Source organism: Aspergillus novofumigatus (genome assembly GCF_002847465.1).
Source record: "Aspergillus novofumigatus IBT 16806 chromosome Unknown P174scaffold_2, whole genome shotgun sequence".
Classification (NCBI taxonomy): domain Eukaryota; kingdom Fungi; phylum Ascomycota; class Eurotiomycetes; order Eurotiales; family Aspergillaceae; genus Aspergillus; species Aspergillus novofumigatus.
Genome location: NW_020194275.1, coordinates 965,766 through 987,851, shown reverse-complemented (window position 1 = coordinate 987,851; position 22,086 = coordinate 965,766). Strand labels below are relative to the sequence as shown.

Below are 22,086 nucleotides of genomic sequence, written 5' to 3'. Positions count from 1 at the left end.
ATTATTACCGTAAATGGCGATTTCCGCCTTGGACTTTCATGATTTTATGGTAATGCAGAAACAGCCGCGGGGCACAAAGGAAACTAACCAAGCTAGGGAAGCTCCCCACACACGTGATCTGCGTCATGGTTACTTTCCGCGCAGTCTCCAATAATTCTTATCTGATACGCATTTGCTTAGCAGAAGGTGGACCTAGCTGAAGTGGACTCTGATCAGGCATTGTGCTGTCTTTGTAAAAGGTAATTGTTCTTCATTGATGGCCTAGAAATACTGCATTGGCTTGTTTTGATCATGACATCTTGGTACCTCCGTTGCCAGGGCTTTGAGCAGGCAGTTCAATGCACATCTCTTGACCGACAAGGTGTCTTTATGTGTACTTCTGGACTGACATATAAGTATCCTACCTAGGCGTCCATTGGTGTCTCAATCTCTCTCGATACTGAAGCTAGTTCAACTGGTGGCCTGAAAGCCGCAAGCTGAGTCACGATGGGGCATCTTGTCACCCTGGCAACATGGTATGTCGCCGTATTTCGATCAATTACTTCTATACTTGCGAAGAATTGATGCTGACTTGTGCTCTTTCAAAGCTCTCTTAACCAATGGGCTTTAGATTTTGAAGGAAATGCTGAACGTATCATTGAGAGTATTCGGCAAGCCAAAGCGGCCGGCGCTACTCTACGTGTTGGTCCGGAGCTCGAGATCACTGGTACGGACCAAGCGCCATCGTGCCTTTCACCAAATGGTTGTTAAAATTTCTCAGGATATGGTGTTCTCGATGGCTTCCTAGAAGGCGATACGTTTCTACACTCGTGGGAGATGTTAGCTCGTATCATTGATCACCCAGACTGTCAAGACATTGTGGTTGATGTTGGCATGCCGGTTCGTCATCGGAACGTGCGATACAACTGCCGGTGAGTTGGTTTCTACTCCGTTGGAATTTCTAAACTAACGAGCGTAGTGTGATCTTTTACAACCGAAAGATTATCCTCATCCGCCCGAAGATGTGGCTTGCCAATGGTATACTGTTCTTCTTGCCTGTCATTTTTCTCCCCACCTAAGTACAGCTTTTCACTAACCGTGTTGCTGCGAGATCAGACGGGAACTATCGAGAGCTTAGACATTTTGCCCCATGGCAGCGCCCTCGCGAGATTGAAGACTATTACCTGGAGCAGATTGTGGGCAAAATCACCGGCCAATATAAGGTGCCTTTTGGTGACGCGGTCATCAGCACACGGGACACGTGCTTAGGGCTTGAAACCTGCGAAGAACTCTTTACTCCTAATGGGTACGTTCTGACCTATACCGCGGTTGAGCAAGACTGACTTTCTCAAATGAAGTCCTCATATTCCGTACGGCCTCGCTGGTAAACACTATCATTTACTGTTGTTAAGCAATCACTTGCTCACATTACTCTTCAGGCGTTGAGATTATTTCAAACTCGTCAGGGAGCCATCATGAGCTGAAAAAGCTTGACACTCGTGTGAATCTGATCACCCAGGCTACTAAGCTGGTAAGCTTGTTACTTGTTTGCCTTCTAGTTTCGCGAACTAATACACCGATATAGAGTGGAGGCATCTACCTCTATGCCAACCAGCAAGGTTGCGATGGTGATAGACTCTACTACGATGGCTGCGCAATGATTGTCATCAACGGGAATATTGTTGCCCAGGGTTCTCAATTCTCGCTGAAAGATGTGGAGGTTGTTACGGCTACTGTTGATATCGAAGAAGTCTGTCACCTACAATGGTCTTACTCTTGTCTCTGGTACTGATGACAGCAGGTTCGGACCTATCGCGCTAGCTCTAGCCGCCACATGCAGGCTACCAGGCAACCTCCGTTTGTTCGGCTTGATCTCGACGTACGGCTTTCCCGTCAGGACGATGATGCCGATCCTGGCCTTGTCCTATCTGAGCCGGTCTCAGCAAAGTACCACGCTCCAGAGGAAGAAATTTCCCTCGGCCCAGCTTGTTGGCTTTGGGACTATCTGCGAAGAAGCGGCGCTGCTGGTTTTTTCCTTCCCCTTAGCGGAGGTATTGACAGCTGTGCTACAGCTATTATCGTACACTCTATGTGCAGAGAAGTCGTCAAGGCAGTCTCGGAGGGCAACCAGCAAGTTATCAAAGATGTCCGTAGGCTGTGTGCCGAACCTGAGGGCTCGACCTGGCTTCCCAGCACCAGCCAGGAAGTATGCAAGTAAGTTTGCTCCTTGAACATCTGTCTCTTACGACTTGCTTTGAGCATAGAGAATATTAACATTGATCTAGCCGTATATTCCACACCAGCTTCATGGGCACCCAGAATTCAAGTAAAGAAACAAGAGAGCGGGCCAAAGGGCTCTCCACCGAGATTGGGTCCTATCATATCGACTTCAACTTTGACACTGTTGTGACTACTCTCACGAACTTATTCACTGTGGTCACGAATTTTCAGCCCCGGTTCAAAGTTCACGGTGGTACTGGAGCCGAAAATGCGGCATTACAGAATGTCCAAGCTCGTTTGAGAATGGTCCTGTCGTACTTGTTTGCTTCGCTGCTCCCAACTGTACGTCAGCGTCCAGGTGGAGGCGGACTACTTGTGCTCGCATCTTCCAATGTAGACGGTAAGAGATACTCTTGACTTCATCGGTTGAAGGTTCAGGTTCGCTAACAGTTGTCTAGAATGGTACGTGCGAGCGGCAATGCATTAAACAGCCGAGCAGTTTCGAGTTCTCCATAGCTGATCCTGACTAACATTGTCTAGTTTGCGTGGTTACCTGACCAAATACGACGCAAGTAGTGCCGACGTGAGTACAATTCCTTATCTCAAGTCGAGAGACCTTTCTGTTCGGGAACTTAGAACTGAAAATTCGCGAAATAGTTGAATCCTATTGGGTCGATTAGCAAGGTCGACCTCAAAAAATTCATCGCCTGGGCCCGCGATTCATTCGACCTTCCAATTCTGCATGAGTTCTTAACAGCAACCCCAACCGCCGAATTGGAGCCTATCACAGCTACTTACGTCCAGTCAGACGAGGCCGACATGGGCGTGACATACGCCGAACTAGGCACATTCGGCTACCTGCGCAAGGTCGCAAAATTGGGACCCTGGTCAATGTACGAGAAGCTGCTCCACGTCTGGGGAAACGAGTATAGCCCCCGTGAGATCTACGAGAAGACTCGGCACTTTTTCTTCCACTACGCTATCAACCGGCACAAGATGACTGTCTTAACGCCCAGCTACCATGCTGAGCAATACTCCCCTGAAGATAACAGACACGATCTCCGCCAGTTTTTGTGTAAGTTACTCTCCCAGACTGAGTGTTTGTTTGCTAGGGTCAACGCTGACTCATACCAACTAGACCCGCCGTTCACATGGGCATACAAGAAGATGGAAGAGAATGTCAAGTACTGGGAATCCAAAGGGTGGACTGCTGGTAAGGCACAGAAGAAGAGTGTCAAGGCAGATTGAAAGTGCCCCGCTTTCTGCCTGCTTCCATGAACTGTCACATTTGCGAACATCCAGTGTTGTCACAGATGTACAAAGATGAAGAATAGAAGATTGATTTGGTTTGGCAATCTGGGTCCTCTCAATATAGCTATATACTTTCACTTAATATCTGGGAGAAGAATTTTGATTATGATGCAATAATCCGGCGCCAATTTCATCCACGTATGCGGCGCCCAACACCAGAGGATAGTAACTGTAGTATGATATGTTCAAATCCTGAGCTTATTGCAGAAAGAACACGAGAAAGAATGACACAAAACAAGAAAACGCCAGCAAGCGCTAAATCCAATGCGAATAATAAGACAGAAGAGATGAAATCGCCCCGGAAGAATAGTAGTATGATGCTCTTAATCTCAGTCTCTCCAAAACCAGCCTCTCTTCTTTTGATTCTCAAGAGCCTCCTGACCAGCAACCGAATCTTGAGGTTTTTGAGGTGGATTCATGACTTCAACCGATTCATTTGTTTCTTCCCGGCCATCCGCGAACCGCTTGGTCTTCACCGTCTTGGTCTGTATCGAACCATCAGGAAGACGAACACGCTCTGTCGTTGTCCGGGTGGAAACTACGTATGGCTGTTGCCCTGTGGCTGTGCTCGTTGGACGTGTCTCGCCAGTGGTCGATGCCCCCGAGGTCGATTGGGGGCAGTCTCAGGAACGGTGTTCTTGTCGCCATCAGAAACGAGGTCTATCCAAGAATCGGTATTTTTGCTCGGGCCCTCTTTCTCAAACGGCTCGATTTCTTCCTTCAGCCGTCGTCTCTCCTCCAAGAGAGACCGCAGAAGGGGACTCTCGTAAACTCCTGTAAAGAACTCGCGCTCGCGCGCTTCGATATCTGCAAGGAATTGGTCGTACATGTCCAGTTCTGTATCGGGTGCGAACTTTGTATCTTTCCAGCTGGCCTCAGCCTCTGTTTGCTGTGTTCCACCTTCATCGGACCGAGAGCGATCCTTGTCTGTCGGCTCGATACTCTCAAGCGTGATCCCCGACCAACCCTGGCCGTCCGGCCCTGAAACATACTTCCACCGATCGCCAAGGCTGCCGCGTTGCACCAGGCCTTTCAGCCATTCGGTCCCGGATTCCTTCTTGACCAATGTCGTACTGGGTTCGCGGTCCAGCATCGGTTTTCCGTTCTCGAGTCGAAGAAGATCCTCAAAGGCCTCGCGCCACTGCGGCTCGGCAGGGTCGCGTTCAGAAGTAGGCTTCAAGGACGACATGAGTGAAGAGAATACTCCTCGCTCTCTGTGTGCTCGATAGGATGCCTGACGCTCCAAATGCAGTGGCGAGTATGGACTGAACATCAAGTATGCCAGGGGCCAAGTTGCGGAGTCGTCGTTCAGCATGTTGAAGAAGAATGGCTGATGGAAGGGATGAAAGAAGCGCGAGGAGAAGTGATCATCGAACCAGAATCGATCGAAGAAAGAGTCGAAGAAGGAGTCAAGGCTGAAGAAATCGGAGGGTCTGTCGAATCGTCCATGGTGATGCGAATGCCGAGGATCATCAGACCGCGGCCACCGAGAGCTCGCAGGTGGCTTGTCGTCCTGGCCTATGTTGTCTGTGTTGCCAGAGGCGCCTGTCCCAGAGCTCGCGGGATATTCCCCTTCCTTGCCTTCGCCAGTCTGTCGCTGGCGGTAGTTGGGCTCTCTATAATTCTTTTCTTCGGCGAAGATAGCCCAATGATTTGAATGAGGAGCGGAGATCGAAGATGGAAGACCCATTATAGACTGCAGCATGGACGAGATCTGTTCGTCAGCATAACGGCGGAACGCAACGAACGGGTTGTGGTCGTGGACTCTTTCGGTGGATGGAGGACGGTTGTTTGTCATGTTGATATCTTCTTCTTCGCCTGCCATCGTGTTGAAGACTAGATATTCGGCGTACGTAGTTCAAACTTGCATCGAACGTGTAGTGATGTGAAAATGACGGCTTAACAACTGTAAGATGCCCTCTAAAGCGGCCGAAGCTGTTGGGGATCGCCCCACTTTGTCCTTCAATCGTAATCACCACGTGATGTCGCGCAAAATACAACAAACCTTCGGTTCCTTTCTGCGTATTTCGATCGAGCGCATTTACAGTGAAAACGATATGAACTGATGGAAATAGTCGACTTTTCCAAGAAGTAGACTAGCTACATACGATCTCATCCAAAATGACATACAAAGCTTGGCGCTGGTAAGAACATGCTCGGAGATTCAATGGCCGTTTGTTGGGAATCGGGTAAGACATTTATTATTGCAGTTCTACTAGGGAGACCCACCGGCCCTGATTTAGAGCTAAACGCTAGACTAACGAATCGCTCAAACCATACTTCAACGTCCGAGGTTGCGGAGTACTCGGTAAATCAAACTGATTATCTTGAACTGAACTGCTGTTGTGACATGGAATGACGGTTGAATTGCAGGACCGGAGCCTCCTTTTCAGTCTGTGAGCCGTCTGTCAGTTGGGGTATCGGCCGTAATGGATTGATTCATCATCAAAACACTCAGTTCCTATGGCGCCGCCGTCTCAAAGGCGAGGTCGATCGTGGAAGTCCTTCCATGCCTCTTCGAACCCTGTCGAGCGAACCCACATTGTGCCCATTTGATCACCTTTGGTTGAATCGATAGCTAGTGCGAAGACAGCCATCAGCGAAGCCCTGAAGCATTGTCTTAAGAGTACCAGGTGTCTGGCTTACCCATGTTTGCAATCTTCAGCCACATATCACCGGTGATCAAAAGTCCTAGCTCTTCTGCTCTAGCCTCAAACGGACGACAGACCTTCTCGCCATTCGCTAGAGCCCTAACAAGCTTGGACAAATGACCGTCGTCGCGCGGGTGTACACTGCTCTCATGGAAGATTGTCTTCCAGTCGTTCGGAGCTTCATATGTAGTAACTTCTTCCAGCAGCAGATTGGGAACTCCCCGGGATACATAGAACGCCAGATCTGCACGGCCTTTCCACTCAAGCATACGCAGCTTGGTGCGTGTATCCAGGTACGGAAGAGTGACGATCTTGGAAAGGAATATCGAAGAAGTCACGCAGTGCATCAAGAAGAAGTCAAGCTTGACCTGCTTTGGCGGACGCTGAGCGGCACCTGTAAAGTAAGCTGCATAGAGAGTTAACCATCATTGATCTGGAAGCCCATCATCCTAGCGGATATGAGTAAAGGCAGCGATACTTACCGACTAGATTGAGAAGTTCAGCAAGCTTTTCCTCCATTTGCTCGGCGGAGACGGAAACTTGTGCTGCATACTTGATCATCTCATCCGATGCTCGCTTCAAAACGCCGTCTCTGATTTTGTTCCCATCTTCCCATTTGACTGATTCGACTAGTTTCTTATCAGCGCGGATTTCGTTCAAGATTTGCAGCATCGTTTTCTTTCCAGGCTTGCCGATCCCTCCTGCGGCCTTCTCTACCGGCAGGAGGTATAGCCGACCAATCCAATCCTCATGGACTGCGGTCTGTGCGAGACCCTCAGCGACAATTGCGGGCTGGTCGAACTCGAGCCCGAATCCAAGATGAATCAGCGGATGAAGGAGTCCTGACATCTGTGTCAATCTGAGAACAATTTGAACGTCTGCATGTCCCCTCACCTCCAAACAGCCGCGCAAGCATAGTCTCGGCGCACTCGCTCCCTGAAAACAGATACTCGTTAAGCACATCCGCCACACCTTTCTTCTCAATCTCCTGCTGAAAGAAAGCCAAGTAATTGGGAAAATTCTTTTCATTGCCGAGGTGCTGCTGGAACTGGGCCTTGTCATGCATCGACTCAACTATACTCTGGGTGGTCGGCAAGACAGGCCGCTGATACGTCTTATTGTGATCATAAGCAGCCCTGATCTCATCCGGCGTCGCACCAAGCGCATAGATTGTCAGAATATGGTGGACAATATGATCTGTGTAGCAGTAAAGGCAATATTAGACTTCAGTTGCTCTGTCGCTATCAGAACCCCAACCCGCAGACTCACTATGAAATCCGCTCTCGTTGAAGAACATATGGTGCTTCTCCAGATTTTCTTGCAGCACCTCACTTGCTGCGCGCGCAGGGTCCTCCCTCAGCTCGACGCTGAAAATGCCCGAGTTGGCCGTCGACAACTGAATCTTCCTTGCCGTAGCCATCGTTGAGCTCTTACGACCGGCAATCGGACCAAGTATGTTCGTTGAAGGAAAAGAGTACCGCGTAAGACAAGACCTCGAATATGTACGCTTAGCTGCTGCAGCCAAAAAGCTCACTCGTGTATCAGACACTGAAGCAGCAGTTGACACTCTCCTGAAGCTAAGACACACTGGACCTAATATATCCTTTCTCTGAAGCACTAGCGAACAAGATGTTACGAATCGATGACATAGATCAATGCATCTAGACCCCGTTCGTGGTGGATGCATGAATAAGCTGGCATATGACCCTGCAGATCATTAAGCTGTATTTGTCCGTGAACGACGAATCAACGAGGACTTTACTTGTTATTTGACTGTCCAAGAACTATGATAGCATGATATTCTCCTCTTGCGCTCAAGCGGGGGTTCGGCGTCTCGGTTCTTGGGTGGCCGCTGCTACGTCATTTGAGGATAGTGATATGTCAGCATCACTAGCAGGGCTAGTTAGTTGCTTTGCAAGAACTCAGTCGTACAATTGTCGAGTGTGGAGTTGAGAGGGCGGGGTAACTACTCGTCTTCATGCTGCTGCAGCGCATGATGCTTGAGGAATTAGCAAGCATGTGCTTCTAGATCTGCGAAAAGATCTTAGATTCAATCTCGTTGCTTACGATTCGTCTCCATGATAAGGCCTAGGGTTACATGACGGGAACGTTCAATATTCAGCTAGAATAGACAATCGGTCAGCTCACTCGCGAACTTTATATAGTCATAATGTATTTTGAAATGATCTAGGTTCATTCTGATTCAGAACGCGAAAAGTTGCAGTCTCTTTACAACACGAGCTGTATGTAGGCAATCACCGAATAATATCTTGAAGCTCCTTCTTCCGTTTCAGGCGTTCACGTTCCAATTTTCTGAACAGCGGGTGGTGGCCTGCTTTGTCCTTCAATTGCTTGTTCCTACTCTTGTTGTACTCAATATAGGCCATATCCTCGCCACCGGCCAGTCCACTTAGAGTCGCTGCGCTCCTCTTAACACCACCCTTGGCTCTACCCTTCGGTCCGCCGGAGCGCTCCGAGAAGAGATCGTCCGTGACATTCTCGACCTCGGCAGACGTCTCATTCTGCAGCATGACTTCCTGTAATAGTTCGCGGCGCTCGGCAGGAGTGGCATATGCGAGCCCTTCCAGATTCTCGATGCCTTGGAGATGGGTGATGACTTTGAACGCATAGCCCTGGTCAACGAGGAAAGCTTGCCGTTTCGATGAATAGAACATTTCATCGGTGTCCTTGGACACGAGTGAATAGAAGAAAGCATTGAAGCCCTCGTCATTGCGGCGCTTAGCTCGCAGGATCCGACCAAGTCTTTGCGCTTCTTGACGTCGGGAACCGTAATGTGAGGAAATCTGGATTAGGCAGGTGGCTTCCGGCAGATCTAACGATGTGTCTCCAATCTTGGAAAGGAAAATCGTGTTGACTTGCTCATTGTGTTGGAAGTTTTCCAAGATCCGCATTCGTTCGTTTTGGGGAGTCCCACCGTAGATATAGGCTTTGTTCAGTTTGAGCGCATACCGTTCGAGGGCGTACACGTTGTCAGAGAACACAATGACCTTGTCACCTCGTTTTTCGTGGTAGTCAATCAGGAACTGGCAGGCCTGGAATTTTCGGGGGTTCATGATGTAGAGTAAAGCGGCCTTTCGCGACTTTTCTCTCATGTATTCCGTGTAGAATTCCGTAGTCATCGGACACCACACCTCAGCGCACTGGACCTTGGCGATATGACCTTGCTCAGCAAGTTCCATCCAATTAGCTTCATACAGTTTGGGACCAATGAGGAAATTCAAATCCTTGATCTTATCGTCCTCACGCAGCAGAGTGGCGGTCAGACCCAGCTTGCTTTGCGTCGCAATGGCCGAGGTGACCTTCCGGAACATGGATGCTGGCACGACGTGCACCTCGTCGAGAATCATAAGACCCCATTCGCGCGATTGCATCCAATCCATCATCTTCTGGGCATCGTGCGACCGAGCCCTTGTTTGAGATACCATTGAATACGTGGACACAATGATACCGGTGGATCGACGAAACTTCTCTTTGTTGTCGGAGGTGAAAATTGCAATGTCACCCGGGTCGATATTTGACCAGCGCAAGAACTCATTCCTCCACTGGACAACCGACATGGAGCTCGTGCAAAGAACAATCGTCCCCTTTTTGATCGTGCAGGCAGCCGTGATGCCTACCAACGTCTTTCCCGCACCACATGGCAGAACGATAATGCCACTCTTTGCACGCCCATTACCGAACATCTTACTCAAGCTCTTCTCCTGGTAGCTCCGAATCCGGGCGTTGGGCTTCAGATCGATATCCAAAGTCGGGTTGATTTCGTCATTTCGAAAATCATACTCCTCAAGGGCGGGGCAGCCCATGGCCTGGCAACGCGCTTTGACAGACTCCACGGCTTCGTTCGGAATCTCAAAGCTATGTACTTGGGCTTGTTCATCGTCGTCATCATCATCGCGGATAGCGAGGAGAATATCATCCTCTTTACGCTCTTGGCCCGGGACGCCGTTCGCTGGCTTTTCCTCCGAAGTCTGTTGTACACCAGCAGCATCCTTGGTTCCGGGAATCACAAGCCCACCCATTTTCGGAGCCGCTTGCTGGATGATTCCCTCAGAACCATTCACTCTTTGTTGCCCAATAACCTCATCTTGGAGGAGCATCTGAAGCATCGCAGGGTCCGTACTTTCGACAAAGAAGCGGTTGTGTTTCAAAACCACCTTGATCTTTCCGAAGGACTTGGTGAAGTCAATAATGAACGACTTGACGGTATCTGGCAGTGGCGTCTTGGACAACCGATCAAGGAAGTTGATGATGTCAGTGGGCTGCAGGCCGACGGACACGGCCGCATACAGACTGTTCCCAGTCAAGCGGTATTCGTGCAAGTGCGTCGGGCGAGAAAGAGGTTCGGCGATCGTGGTCAGAAAGTCTTGTGCCTGAGGCGCCAGTGGGGAGAAACTCTCCAGCGTGATGGTGCCTTTCAGCGGATCAATCCACAAAGGACGGTTCGCATGGTCCGGTTTCAGGGCGAGCGAGGAGAAGTCTTTGTAACCAAAGTTGGGATCGTGTTTCGAAACAGACGGGTTTTTCTTGTTGCTGAAAGACTCGAGGGAGAATTTGTCCACGACATCTGTATAAGAGACTGTCAGCAATCTGACATCGCCTGTTACAGATATGAGAGCGCTTGCCTTTCAGATTATCGTCCTTCTCATCCACGTAGTCCGAGTATTCATCGCTGCTGCCGACGTCCTCAATCCCCGGCACAGGAGTCGCGCGTTTCGAAGCCCTGCTTGACCGACCGCCTAGCTGATGGTCAGCCTTCCATCCAGATATATTTCGTCACTGAGCCCATACTGTCTGTAGCCTTGCGTTTAGGAGGCATGATGTTTGAAAGTTTTCTTCTATTCAGGGAGTGGTATATATCGTCTATGCTATAGAGTGTGGAAATCTTCCGTGAACGAACGAAACGAGTGCAGATGCTCGATGAGGCTACCAGCGCCTCAAGTGACTGTTCGGGAGGTAGTCATTCCTCGATAAGCTGCAAGTCGGCAGACAGCTTGAGCCGCTAAGTCGAGTAGCGAGGTGTCGAGAGAGCGATGCGAAATGCGCAGCGAAGGCGATGATGAGGGTGAAGAGAAGATAAAGGATGAGAGAAGTCAGAAACCAAATGGAAAAGAAGCATGACGCCTTTCTTCTGTTACAGCCTCAGGCATTCGACGGGTGGCGGAGTACGAGAGCTCTGCGGTGATTTGATTGGCCCGGGTGGAAGTGGTCTTCGGCCGGTTGACGTAGTATCTCCGAGCTACCGTAGGTACATTCGATTTCCTTTCATCGGCACTGCTACTTTAGAATTTTCACATATTGCGCCCGTTCAAATTACATTTTGAAAATGAATACGGTACGTACTGCTCTAGGACTCAACATCGTCGGAGAAGAATATTAGCATTGACTTTGTTGGGGTTCTCTTGATGTAGATCCGATCAACCTGGTGAGCAGATACTATCTGCACAGTTCCATTCAGCAATTGTAGAGAGAAGGAGACGCCTTGCTAACTTCAATTCATCATTGGCACGTCAACAGGGTCGGCTGGGGAGCTCTTTGCGTCGGTAAGTCTCTCATTTCACTTTTGCCTCGCTAGTCAACAATTGCAAGTTACTCGAGGAGTACCAGCAACTTACAAGCCTGCAGCTGGCGGCGGAGCCTATTACTTTGCCAAAAAGTCCATCAATGCGGACCGTGCATCCAGATATGAAGCAGAATTGAAGAAGAAGGCGCAGCTTGCCGCGATGGAAGCAGAACATCGACGCCAATCTACTCTCAACGAGCCGACCATCCCACCGTCAGAAAACCCCAGCTTGAAACGGGCGAACATGGCTCGCTTCCAGAGTGCAGCGGATGATGTCGCTTCGCCTAGTGCAGAGGCAGGACATGATCCTGCGCCGACTCGTCACGAACCTGAGACAGAGGCCGACCGGGTACTCGAGAAGGGGAAATATGAGGCTACTCAGCCGTTTCGACCTCCGAAGGGCAACCGACTCTAGAGCGATGTACTGGTTTTGTTCAGCGAGGGCACGTCAAACGAAGGTGTATGAGGAAGCCACCTAAACGGTTGTAATAATACACCGTCGTTGGATGTGATAAGCTATGTACCATATTCTCTGTGTTTTTCTGCACTTCTTCACCTCGTATATCATCCTACCACCAATGACTGTTGTTACCGAAGACCAGTGAGAGTACAGGCATCATGTCATCATCCAGATGCATCTAATAGTGATGGCAGTTGGTCACCATCACCCTGAATTGTGGATTAATGTTCTTGTTCAAGATGGATATTGTGTCGTATTTCAAAATTAACTAATTGAAATAAAATGGATATTCATTAAACCCACTGAGCCCCATAGAGGCAATCCCAGAACACCAGTAACGTCCAACAACCATGCATGGCCCGCCTGTTAGAGCCCCATTAACCGTTCCATATATTTGCGTCGAAGCCGCCAGTAACCCGCTGACAGCGCCCTCGAAGGGTAAACCGGAAGACATAATAACAATTTCCAAGTTGAGGGAAAGTAGCCCTGTCGAAAGTTGTCAAAACCCCATAGTCTGTGCACTTCAACGAGCATGGAAGCAAAGAGGTGGATGCAGTCTGAGACAACATCAGTATACTGATGTTGTGGATTGGCGATTTTAGAGTACAGGGAAAGGGAAAGTTCACTTGTTTGAATATGTCTTGTCCTTTTCGCGGAAGCTCTCCATCGCCGGAGGAACAAATGGGAGAAGGACTGCAGAGACAAGACAGGAACTGGCTATGAATCTGGAAGTGCGAGTGTGTGGTGGAGGACGGCGGACAGAGAAATGACGGATTGCAGGACGGATGGGAATTGAAACGGACATTTTGACCGTGAGCTTAAAAGAAGAAGGTTGTTTGCGCTGAATGGCTCTGTTGTAGAGGTAGAGAGGTCCCTTATGCTTTCTTCAGGTGTGTTTGGTTGTTTCCGAAATAATATGTCTGCTGCTGGTGGAGGTGTATACTGAGGGATTCAAGGTGTTTCGCGTGGGTAGTATCGCGAGAGACTCGATAGTGAGTCGGTAGCCTGAGAAAATGCGAAATGATACAAGGGACAGCCGAGATTATATGAACATCATATCATGGGTCCTACATGCCTAAATATAAATTACCCTGAGCCTCTTAGGGTACTTACAACATGCAATCCAACATCAGTTGCAACCCTGGTGAGAGTAGGCTGCGGGGATCCATCAACAATGACCCACTTTGAGTGATGATGGCAGGGAGGGAAGAGTGGCGTGAACTTGAAAAGGAGAGGATAAAGCCTCTCGCGAGCGAAAATCAATTGTTGTAAATGGAGGCGGAGCTGATCCACGAAGGTTGGAGTCTGATCAGATCATCCATCTCCTACACATCCATCGGTAGATGATCGGAAGGCGGGGGCCGAGTGGTCACACTCTGTCACTTTCATAAGTACCTTGAGCTTCTTAGTGATGTTGGCTCTTCATGTCTGAAACTGTCTACCAAACAGAGTAGATACGTTGGTGACAAGAAATACCACGCCCAAGGTAGCGTTTTCGGAGCCTAACACCCGACTACCATGCCCCTGGCCAAGTACACGTAATGGAGGTACATCCTCACGCCATCGACAGGCAGATGATGGTGAGATCCAGCCGGACGAATCACTGCGGGGCCGACGAGAAGCGTGCTGTGGCTGTAATACCAGGGTAGATATATATTGTCCTAATACTTTTAGGGCCATGCAGTCCATGGAGCCGTTGAAGCAATTCTCGGCGAGTCATGGCTAGGGCTGATGGCGGGATTTCGTTTTCCGAAACCAGCATATGTTGACAGCATCCAGTTGGTCCATTATTGTTGCTGATGGATTTGTTGAACCTGACTCATCGGTGAAAATCATATCATCTAAAGAATCTTGTGTCTCGAGGTTGGTGGCCTTGAGCCTTTCTTTTGGACTGTGTCTCGTAACTGTTTGTGCCTGAGGCATAAATGCTTATACTTCAACATCCGAGGTGATCATGCCACTCTCTACAAGTTACAACCATCTGGGGATTCAATTCGTGTATCCCTCGGGAAAAAACATGAGCTTAAAATGAGCTCTTAGAGCGCCCACGTTTGCCCTTGAAGGTCTTCATCGTAGATGGATCGAGAAGTGTGAGAACTATGAGCAACGTAAAGTCAGGTCACGTGTAAAAGAACGGATCCCGCAATCGAGTCCGAAATGTCGCTGGAATCATATTCTTCTAGCTGACAACTCTCCTCTTCCTCCCCCACTTACCACAGCAATGGCCTCTCATCAAGTTGCCATTGCAAAGGCATCCTTTTCCGCTGGGCTTTTACGCCCCGACCCCACTTCTGTCCCGCGCGATGAAATCACAGCCTTCCACACTCTCCTTGACACGGCGCTGTCGCATTGCTCCGTAGCGAACATCCAGGTTTGACTTGTCGAGTCCTGCCCGTCGGTGTTACTGGAATACTAAACTTTTCACTCCCGACGTGTATTAGAAATGCAAGACATGGCTCTTGAATTATGTCGTCTCGTCATCTAACCGCGTGGGTGTCTGGGCCAAATACCTGGTTGCTTTGTCCAGTTCGTTTACCACCGGGGAAAATGGACAACCGTCCAAGCCGGCAGAGTCTCGTCCTGGCACCTCGTCAAAAAGAAAGAGGCTGCATATTCTGTATCTGCTTAACGATCTTTTCCATCATACCAAGTACCATACGGATACCCCTGCGGCATTCTCAACCCTGAGTGGTTCGCTACAACCGCATATCGTGGAACTACTGGGTTACGCTGCATCCTACGATCGATCCAAGAACCCAAAACATCATCGGCGCTTAGACGATCTCTTGGATATATGGGAGAAAAATGGGTACTATGGTGCCGACTATGTCAACAAGCTGCGCGAGGTTGTCAAGAACTCGGCTGTGTCTGGGCCATTCAAGTCATCCATCGATGTGGAGCAGAACAACACGGACACGATCAACCGACCCGTAGAGAAGAATGTCCCTTTTGTGATGCCGTCGTCTCACGGAGACTCTTCTACTCCCTATTATGACCTCCCAGCCGGCAATCTTGTCCCGCACATCATTCCCGATTCCACGGTTCCCCTACGCCCAGATACCATCAAGCCTTTGCAGTTCCTGGCTGGACCAGCGGACGAGAAACTGGTGACGGCGCTCAAGGCATTTCTTAAGGATGTCGATCGGATGTACAGCTCAGGACAAACAGAGCAGAAAGAGAACGAAGTAGTGGACATTGATGAAATGGGCCAGACAATTGTCCGAGATAGCTCCACGGGAGACATTGTGGGCGGTGACACGTACTACGGATGGTCGCGTGCCTTTTGTCAGCAGATGAAAGAAAGACGAACCAAGGGCAGCTCGAGAAACCGCACTCGGAGTGGCAGCCGCAGCCGCAGCCGCAGCCCCTCAAGGAGACGCCGCTACAGTGGCAGTTCAGAGAGTGACGACAGCCGATGGAGGAGCTCAAGCTCCCGTAGCCGATCGGCTCCGCGCAGGCATGAAGCTAATGAACTGCGTTATGACTCTCGGTCTCGTTCTCCACGAAGAACACGGTCCCGAGAGAGGTCGTATTCTCCACGCGCTCCGTCCCCTCCTCGATACCCACACCCTGAACACCAGAGCCCTCAATACGGCAGCTCAGGGCCCCAGGGATTTCACCCTTCTCAGCGTCCACCTCCACCGCCTATGCATTTCCCTCCGGGCGGGAACGTGCCACCCGTTCCGCCTGCGTTTCCCCCACGGATGGCACCAGGCGCTCCCCCACCTCGCCCACCAAATTATCAAGGCCAGTGGCCTCCACCCCCGCCTCCGCCATTGCCATCGATGCAATTTCCTCCTCAGGGCCCGGGAATGAACCCGTCTGCATTTCCGCCACCTTTTAACGCACAAGGACAGTTACCTCCGTGGAACATGGGCTCGGCACAACAGATGCCCCCGGGTTCAAATCACTTCCCTCCGCCTCATCCTGGGGGACAGGGACGGGGCACGTCCGATCAGTGGAACCAGTATGGTGGTGGATACCCGCCGTCTGGCCGGGGCTGGAGGTAGAACTAGGCGGGTGAAGAATCTACTGTACATTAACTCTACATTCTGATGGTGCACGAAATATATCTTAAACTCTCCTGCAGCAATCACAATTGCGGGAGAAAAATAATATTACAATTCAGTCTCCAAAACTTGCAAAATCGGTATAATGCTATGACACATCAGAAAAATGTAAGAAACGCAACAAAAAGGCTGCAAGCACGGAAAAGAGCACACGAAGAACAGCAGGCCAATATCCGCACCATGGCCCGCCCACATCATACTATCCACACGAAGAACGCATTATGCCCTCCCTCCATCATACATCACAAAAGTCCACCTTAGATCCTAGTCGGCGCCGCCGTCACCTTCGCCCTCGAGAAAGACGAGCCCATCAGCCCGACGCCGACCGGCGTCGGACTAGGCGTAGCAGACGGCGACATCATCATCCGCTGATACTCGGAAAACCGCCTCTGCTGTCGCTCGATCGCCTCCCGCTCATGCTTCTTCGCGAGCGCAAAGTCCTGGCAGGAAGTCTGCATGAGGTTGTCTGCGCCCTGTGAACAAAGTCAGCCGTCAGCCGATTCCGCCCTCAACTGGGAATCGCTTTTGAGGGATTGTATGCAACATGCACTCACAGCAGCCGAAGTATCACAGCACATGACTGCATTCGCGCAGTCGGTTTCCGGGGCCGCGTCGGCCATGTTCTCGCCTTTAGTATGATTCAGATCAGCACATGCGGGATACACCAGACCATCCAAAAGGGAAGGAACTTACACGACAGCCCGACCAGCGAACTCAGCTCGATCGCGCCTACGAGCGGAACGATCATCCCCAATGGTTTGAGGAGGTCGTCGCCTACCTGGCTGAGGGTTGTACAACATTGCTTGAACTTGTTTGGGGGACAGGAATTAGGCCCGCTGAGTGTCGGCGAGGGGAGACTCGCTGACCCTGTTGACGATGGGGTCGATTTTGATGCGCTGGTTGAGTTGGATGCGTGGGAGAAGGGGACTGCGAGTGTGGTGGAGAGTGTAGAGAGGGCGCAGAGGATAGTTAGAGGACGCATTTTGGTTGATTATCACTTTTGTTCGTTTGTCGAGCTTGTGGTTGGCGCGTTGCAGAGTTCGACGTTGGATTGTGACGCGAGTTAGTTGGTAGGTAGGTCCGAGAAATATACAATCATTCAGAGGCGGGTTTCGAAGGAAGGGAAGACGAGGGCGGATTGTCGGATCGGTTAGTTGGTGAAGGGGTCGATTGTCCGAGACATTGCAGGTAGAAGTGTCGTTATCCTTGTTCAAGGTTGGCAGAAGCAAGTGTTTCATTGACTGTGAACCATACCTCAGTGTTTGGATCACACGTCCAAAACAGGTATGGATGGACGTCAGTGGTATAACCGCGTCTTTGAACATGTAATTTGTTTCTATGGAATGTTGTCTGAACCCCGATCTAGTATGAATGGAATGCGCGCGCGAGATCCATCGGGAGCTGTTCTGACGGCATTGCAGAGATCGGGATTTGAATGCGAATGAGAAAATCACAATTCTGGCATTTAAGCAGCATCTTTGAAGGTATATGACTGCGGCTATCCTGTGTCTCTACAGGGTGCAGTCTCTGATTTTTTTCAAGGGCGAAGCTGTTGCTGTTGGTTCATGCTTATCCCTTCCATACATCCTGGAATAGAGTCACGATGGCTAGTGGTCATGCTTATTCCAAGGTGAGTGATCGGTTGAGTCGGCCACCCTGCCCATGCAAGGGACTACATTGACCAGAAACTCGAGCCCTCCCCTGGACCTACGTTTCGAAACAATACCTACAATTGGTTCAGCGTCGACCCTAGTTAGCCCAGAATTACCCAATTAATACCGTGCATAAATCCTCGAGGGCCGCCCTAGATTCACTAAACGTAGCCGCGAGTCATACCTAGAACACATCATGAGCAGGAAGGCCGTAGCATCGTACCAATATAGAGTCAGTAACGGGAAGACCAGTCCCCTTCCACCCAGAACGACCAGAAAAATCACGCTGGCAGTAGTGAAATAGTGCTTTATAGAAAGAGTGGACTCTCTCTCCGCCTGAGAAGATGAATCATCATGGACCAGCAGAGATATCCTGGGATGAGATGCTGTTGTACCAAATTTGGTGACTGACTGCCTGCTGTCAGAATATGAAGGCATACACCGAGCAGCTACAATCAATAGGTGAGGGCGAAATGGTTGGGCACCTGTATCAGGCCAAAGGAATGACAAGAAATGAAGATGACGAAAAATCAGAGCAGAAGTGGGGGGTTTAGCAACTGGGGAGCCACTAGATAAAGCCACCTTGGAAGGAATCCCCAATCAACCTCAAAGAGGTTTCGAGGGCGAAAGTGAATTCTGTCGGAGATGGTTGGTATCTACTATGCCGCATGTATCAGATGCCAGGACGTATTTGAGAAGCGAAAAAATGAGCATCATCGGTTCAAGTGTAGTAACAAGCGTGCTCTAATGGTATGAAAAAAAGTCAAAAGAGGCAGTTGAACAAGAAAGGGGGCGATGATCTCGGCGACAGAGATCGAGAAAACACGCTCGGAAAGGATCGCCTCGCTGTCGCTAGAAAATCGTAGAACGCTTCCTCGCTAACTCATCAAAACGCCGGAAAGATCGACTAGGAACAGAGTTCCTGGCCATTGAAACTTCCCATTAAAGCACCAACACGTCTTCCATCGAAGAAAGAAAACACCGCATCATCATCGTCATCATGGTTAGTGGTCAACGACATATGAGAGGAGTTGGATCCCGCAACACCACCCTGTAGTCGTTGTTGGCCCACGAACATGGAAATTTAAAGCCCTGTCTTCGGTTCGCCAGCGTGCTTCACGGGCTGATGACCGGGTGTCTGGGAAGTGCGATGGTGAGAGGCTCCGAGAGAGGTAGGAGCTGCAGCCTGACGGGCCAGCACACCACTGGTTGAGACATCACTATTGCCGCTGCTGTCGCTACTCCGGCTGCTGCGACTGGGGGGAGGACCGCTGTCGTTGCCCATGTCCAGGAAGGTCGACATGCGTCGCTGGGTATACTGCAGCATAACGCGGTTGTAGTCTCCAATAGACATATTAGGATCCACCGATCGTTGGGTTTCAATGTGGGTCTCGGCCGGAGGTCGACAACCCCCTCCGTCAACGGGGAAAGTTGGGTCCGTGTTCTTGGGTTGCTGCATGGCCGCGAGTTTGCCTTGCGTTGTTCTCTATGAGACACTGTCAGTCTTGCTGATATCGATCATTCTCCCAGTGCCTTAGCCACTCTACAACATATCAGCCGGCGATATGGGGGATTACGCGGGACAGGATCGTCATGGTCGCCCATGTTGTCGAATCACTTGCTAATGATGTGACGCAGACGGTTTCAGATGTGCTTCAGCCCCGTTGCTGCTGCCGCTGCTACTGCTCCTCAACAGCAGCAAGAAGTAAAGTGCCGGAGAAAAGGTCGGGAGGAGGGGAGGGAAGACTTCTTGAGTGGGACACGATAAGAATTTTGCACGCTCACCTTTTCCGCAAGAAGAGTCAGCAAGGGGGCAAGTGCCACAAAGGACGAAAGAGAGGAAGTTAGACGGCCTCGAAGTCGTAAGAAGCAGCAGAGGACACAGGCGATGTCAAGATGAGGACAAACGGGATACTAAGGAACGAAGCACAGGATGTGTCAGGAGGGGAAAGACACGCAAATACCCTAGGGTCAACATATGACTAGTACGGATGTGGCTTGGACACGGGGTTTTGATGCAGACACAGAATGGGTGAGACAGATGTCACTTGAAATATTCTATCTTCGTGCATCAATATTTCCGAAGATAATTCTCGAGAGTAAGGGCATATATCCCCCTTCGGGTCCGACATGAGATCACAGTCCCAGTGACAGCCACTCCCCAAAAGGCAGAGGGTAAGAAGGAGCTTGACTGGCATATCTCATCCGGACCCACAGGCGGGCGAACCATCGATCAATACTCAAATCGGGGGATACCCACGTCCAGTATTGCTGGAAACTGGAGTCCTCTGGGGCTCGAATCGGATGACATCATTGGCCAGAACATCCAGCCGACAGTACTGACACAAAATTAGAGGAAGAAAAGAAAAGGCGGAAGGGAAAAGGATTTTGGAGGATCTTTTTTCAATTTACCTCGGACTCGTCAGTAATAATACAATCGACGGGACGCTGTCATGTAGTTAATCCTTTTTAGGAGGCACTGTACACTGAGGATGGCTGGGATTGGCAATAATAACAGACTCCACCACAATCTGATGGGTTGGCGGACCCCCAGATGGTCTTACGGGGGACCGGAATGAGGTCACTGGAGGGTCGGGAGTGGACCACAAGAAATTGATGGCGCTTTTCGATCGACAAGACGAGGCAAACCGTCCCTGCAGATCACCACTGGGAAACAATACTGTCAATGCGGTCGATCCGTTGTAATTGGAGTCTCTGAGGCCCAGATGGTGTTGAGGCAAGCATTCAAGGAAGTTGCTGAGAGATTGTTGTCTGCATGGTTATCCGCGCGGAGATGAGTGCCTGGAAGCTATCCATGATACTACACAGCCAAACTGTGTTGATCCATTCTAAGAAACATAGGACCCGAGGTGCCAATGAATCAATGAATCGAGTTTAGTTGTCATGCTAAATCATTAGTTGGATGCGAGTTTGATCCTGGTGGCTCCGTGCACTGTATTCAAAATAGCTTGAAAGCGAGATAGGTTCCTCGGCCGTTGGGGAGAGCTCATCTGTTGAGGGACGAATAAGAAGCAGTCCATGCAGAGAGTATCCCGCAACAAATCGAGTATAGTGTCAGGCTCATGGCCGTTAGAGGCCTAGAACTATGCTGTAAAACAGGTGGTTAGGCCGCATAGCGAAGACAGATTGGTACTGTACAATTGTGCACTGACGATTCATCAGACAGACCGAGAGATCAGCCAATGCGAGGTTGTCAGGGCGCTTGGTCAGTTCGCTCAATGATAACCTAGGCCAACTAGGCAGGCAGGTGGTTGAAACAGAGAACGGCCTGTGGTTGAAGCTGTACATCGGATCCTCATTCCTCTTGGTGCTTCCTGTGCATGAATTGAAGATGACATGCTTGTGTCTGTGCTGCTCTACGCCATCAGCCTGGGTGAAGTTTCGATGGATTTCCATCTTGTCGTTTCTGGCGGTGGCGAAAAAGCACGAGCCTGGGTACCTGAGGTAACTGAATGATGTCATGTGGCTTGTGCCACAGCCTACGGGTACTACGAGTACATCAAGTATAGATGCTACCTTATATATCTGCTGGGAGCCGATGACTCCTGTAGATGAATAGAAATATGAGCATATTGAATATGAGATCTCGATCTCTGTCTATAACATTTTGCAGTAATTGGAAGACTGCATGGTCTTGGACCCAGGAGCTCGGAACTGTAGACAACGATGATCAGTGTGCGGAGTATGGGTACTTACCTACCGCAGCCACAATCTTCGAGTTTGTCAACAAAGCTTGCGACGATATTCAAAAGAATCTTATGGCAGCAATTCAAAGTTGAAGGTTCAATATACCTTGGTAATCTCCGGCCAAGCCATGTCGGCAAATGGTTAATCTCGCCTCTGCGGTAGTATAGTTAAATTAGTCCAATATATATTGTCCCCATTTTCTCCCTCCCTCCCTCGCAATCCTTTTCCGAGGCCAATAGAAGCCAATAGTCTCCCCTTCGGCCCATGGATCGTGGACCGTGGAGAGAAAAGTAAGAAAAGAAATACAAAAAGAAAAGAAAAAGAAAAAACATGCAATTTTGCCACCTTCCCCCCTCGCTCATGTCTGTCATTTTGTCAATGCATCGCCAACTTTCGCTCGCTAGGGAATGCAACGTGGATATTCTGACTGATCTGTGGTTTAGAGCTGTCAATA

At 49.9% G+C, this 22,086-nt stretch overlaps 10 protein-coding genes across 10 annotated transcripts; 3 read left to right on the top strand and 7 right to left on the bottom strand.

The window, feature by feature from the left end:
- The first annotated feature begins 146 nt into the window (after positions 1-146).
- P174DRAFT_84360 (glutamine-dependent NAD(+) synthetase) lies at positions 147-3,748 on the top strand. The gene is made up of 15 exons (XM_024832474.1): positions 147-239; positions 409-515; positions 588-706; positions 761-911; positions 959-1,017; positions 1,096-1,285; positions 1,338-1,363; positions 1,419-1,510; positions 1,565-1,729; positions 1,781-2,193; positions 2,265-2,599; positions 2,658-2,661; positions 2,740-2,782; positions 2,857-3,274; positions 3,338-3,748. Exons 2-15 carry the CDS (start codon positions 487-489, stop codon positions 3,445-3,447), a joined length of 2,154 nt encoding a protein of 717 aa, XP_024685219.1. The 5' UTR covers positions 147-239; positions 409-486; the 3' UTR covers positions 3,448-3,748.
- P174DRAFT_438417 (uncharacterized protein) lies at positions 3,539-5,337 on the bottom strand. The gene is made up of 2 exons (XM_024826531.1): positions 4,142-5,337; positions 3,539-4,091 (listed from the first exon to the last, which is right to left on the bottom strand). The coding sequence occupies exons 1-2, from the start codon at positions 5,306-5,308 to the stop codon at positions 3,840-3,842; spliced, it is 1,419 nt and encodes a 472-aa protein (XP_024685218.1). The 5' UTR covers positions 5,309-5,337; the 3' UTR covers positions 3,539-3,839.
- A 259-nt stretch (positions 5,338-5,596) lies between these two features.
- On the bottom strand, positions 5,597-7,918 carry P174DRAFT_438416 (questin oxidase family protein). Its single transcript, XM_024826530.1, has 5 exons — positions 7,431-7,918; positions 7,056-7,358; positions 6,644-7,003; positions 6,157-6,567; positions 5,597-6,088 (listed from the first exon to the last, which is right to left on the bottom strand). The coding sequence occupies exons 1-5, from the start codon at positions 7,579-7,581 to the stop codon at positions 5,988-5,990; spliced, it is 1,326 nt and encodes a 441-aa protein (XP_024685217.1). The 5' UTR covers positions 7,582-7,918; the 3' UTR covers positions 5,597-5,987.
- A 498-nt stretch (positions 7,919-8,416) lies between these two features.
- On the bottom strand, positions 8,417-10,998 carry P174DRAFT_448371 (TFIIH/NER complex ATPase/helicase subunit SSL2; the record flags this gene model as incomplete). Its single annotated transcript, XM_024828756.1, has 3 exons — positions 8,417-10,746; positions 10,787-10,918; positions 10,971-10,998. 3 exons carry the CDS (start codon positions 10,996-10,998, stop codon positions 8,417-8,419), a joined length of 2,490 nt encoding a protein of 829 aa, XP_024685216.1.
- Positions 10,999-11,505: 507 nt separating this feature from the next.
- On the top strand, positions 11,506-12,441 carry P174DRAFT_448370 (uncharacterized protein; the record flags this gene model as incomplete). Its single annotated transcript, XM_024828755.1, has 4 exons — positions 11,506-11,514; positions 11,591-11,604; positions 11,697-11,722; positions 11,805-12,441. 4 exons carry the CDS (start codon positions 11,506-11,508, stop codon positions 12,155-12,157), a joined length of 402 nt encoding a protein of 133 aa, XP_024685215.1. The 3' UTR covers positions 12,158-12,441.
- A 235-nt stretch (positions 12,442-12,676) lies between these two features.
- Positions 12,677-13,195, bottom strand: P174DRAFT_438414 (uncharacterized protein). The gene is made up of 2 exons (XM_024826529.1): positions 12,829-13,195; positions 12,677-12,759 (listed from the first exon to the last, which is right to left on the bottom strand). Exons 1-2 carry the CDS (start codon positions 13,005-13,007, stop codon positions 12,726-12,728), a joined length of 213 nt encoding a protein of 70 aa, XP_024685214.1. The 5' UTR covers positions 13,008-13,195; the 3' UTR covers positions 12,677-12,725.
- Positions 13,196-14,423: 1,228 nt separating this feature from the next.
- On the top strand, positions 14,424-16,212 carry P174DRAFT_365787 (RNA polymerase II-binding domain-containing protein; the record flags this gene model as incomplete). Its single annotated transcript, XM_024822080.1, has 2 exons — positions 14,424-14,573; positions 14,644-16,212. 2 exons carry the CDS (start codon positions 14,424-14,426, stop codon positions 16,210-16,212), a joined length of 1,719 nt encoding a protein of 572 aa, XP_024685213.1.
- Positions 16,213-16,475: 263 nt separating this feature from the next.
- On the bottom strand, positions 16,476-17,330 carry P174DRAFT_383986 (uncharacterized protein). Its single transcript, XM_024823188.1, has 3 exons — positions 16,966-17,330; positions 16,827-16,900; positions 16,476-16,745 (listed from the first exon to the last, which is right to left on the bottom strand). Exons 1-3 carry the CDS (start codon positions 17,252-17,254, stop codon positions 16,530-16,532), a joined length of 579 nt encoding a protein of 192 aa, XP_024685212.1. The 5' UTR covers positions 17,255-17,330; the 3' UTR covers positions 16,476-16,529.
- Positions 17,331-19,008: 1,678 nt separating this feature from the next.
- P174DRAFT_417637 (uncharacterized protein) lies at positions 19,009-19,529 on the bottom strand (the record flags this gene model as incomplete). The annotated part of the gene is made up of 2 exons (XM_024824623.1): positions 19,009-19,410; positions 19,467-19,529. The coding sequence occupies 2 exons, from the start codon at positions 19,527-19,529 to the stop codon at positions 19,009-19,011; spliced, it is 465 nt and encodes a 154-aa protein (XP_024685211.1).
- A 1,402-nt stretch (positions 19,530-20,931) lies between these two features.
- On the bottom strand, positions 20,932-21,761 carry P174DRAFT_428151 (uncharacterized protein; the record flags this gene model as incomplete). Its single annotated transcript, XM_024825492.1, has 4 exons — positions 20,932-21,033; positions 21,114-21,433; positions 21,642-21,657; positions 21,738-21,761. The coding sequence occupies 4 exons, from the start codon at positions 21,759-21,761 to the stop codon at positions 20,932-20,934; spliced, it is 462 nt and encodes a 153-aa protein (XP_024685210.1).
- Between the last annotated feature and the right edge of the window lie 325 nt (positions 21,762-22,086).

What these genes read in the sequence shown, in the direction of transcription:
- P174DRAFT_84360 (XM_024832474.1), top strand. Translation starts at nt 487, where the DNA reads ATGGGGCATCTTGTCACCCTGGCAACATG. An exon ending in GAAGATGTGGCTTGCCAATG is followed by an intron (nt 1,018 to 1,095) that starts GTATACTGTTCT and finishes CTGCGAGATCAG; the next exon opens with ACGGGAACTATCGAGAGCTT. An exon ending in ACGACGCAAGTAGTGCCGAC is followed by an intron (nt 2,783 to 2,856) that starts GTGAGTACAATT and finishes TTCGCGAAATAG; the next exon opens with TTGAATCCTATTGGGTCGAT.
- P174DRAFT_438417 (XM_024826531.1), bottom strand. Translation starts at nt 5,308, where the DNA reads ATGACAAACAACCGTCCTCCATCCACCGAAAGAGTCCACGACCACAAC. An exon ending in CTGATGGCGACAAGAACACC is followed by an intron (nt 4,092 to 4,141) that starts GTTCCTGAGACT and finishes ACCACTGGCGAG; the next exon opens with ACACGTCCAACGAGCACAGC.
- P174DRAFT_438416 (XM_024826530.1), bottom strand. Translation starts at nt 7,581, where the DNA reads ATGGCTACGGCAAGGAAGATTCAGTTGTCGACGGCCAACTCGGGCATT. An exon ending in GCTTGCGCGGCTGTTTGGAG is followed by an intron (nt 7,004 to 7,055) that starts GTGAGGGGACAT and finishes CACAGATGTCAG; the next exon opens with GACTCCTTCATCCGCTGATT. An exon ending in GCTGAAGATTGCAAACATGG is followed by an intron (nt 6,089 to 6,156) that starts GTAAGCCAGACA and finishes TCTTCGCACTAG; the next exon opens with CTATCGATTCAACCAAAGGT.
- P174DRAFT_438414 (XM_024826529.1), bottom strand. Translation starts at nt 13,007, where the DNA reads ATGTCCGTTTCAATTCCCATCCGTCCTGCAATCCGTCATTTCTCTGTC. An exon ending in GACAAGACATATTCAAACAA is followed by an intron (nt 12,760 to 12,828) that starts GTGAACTTTCCC and finishes ATGTTGTCTCAG; the next exon opens with ACTGCATCCACCTCTTTGCT.
- P174DRAFT_383986 (XM_024823188.1), bottom strand. Translation starts at nt 17,254, where the DNA reads ATGCGTCCTCTAACTATCCTCTGCGCCCTCTCTACACTCTCCACCACA. An exon ending in TTCGCTGGTCGGGCTGTCGT is followed by an intron (nt 16,901 to 16,965) that starts GTAAGTTCCTTC and finishes ATCATACTAAAG; the next exon opens with GCGAGAACATGGCCGACGCG. An exon ending in GCTGTGATACTTCGGCTGCT is followed by an intron (nt 16,746 to 16,826) that starts GTGAGTGCATGT and finishes CTTTGTTCACAG; the next exon opens with GGCGCAGACAACCTCATGCA.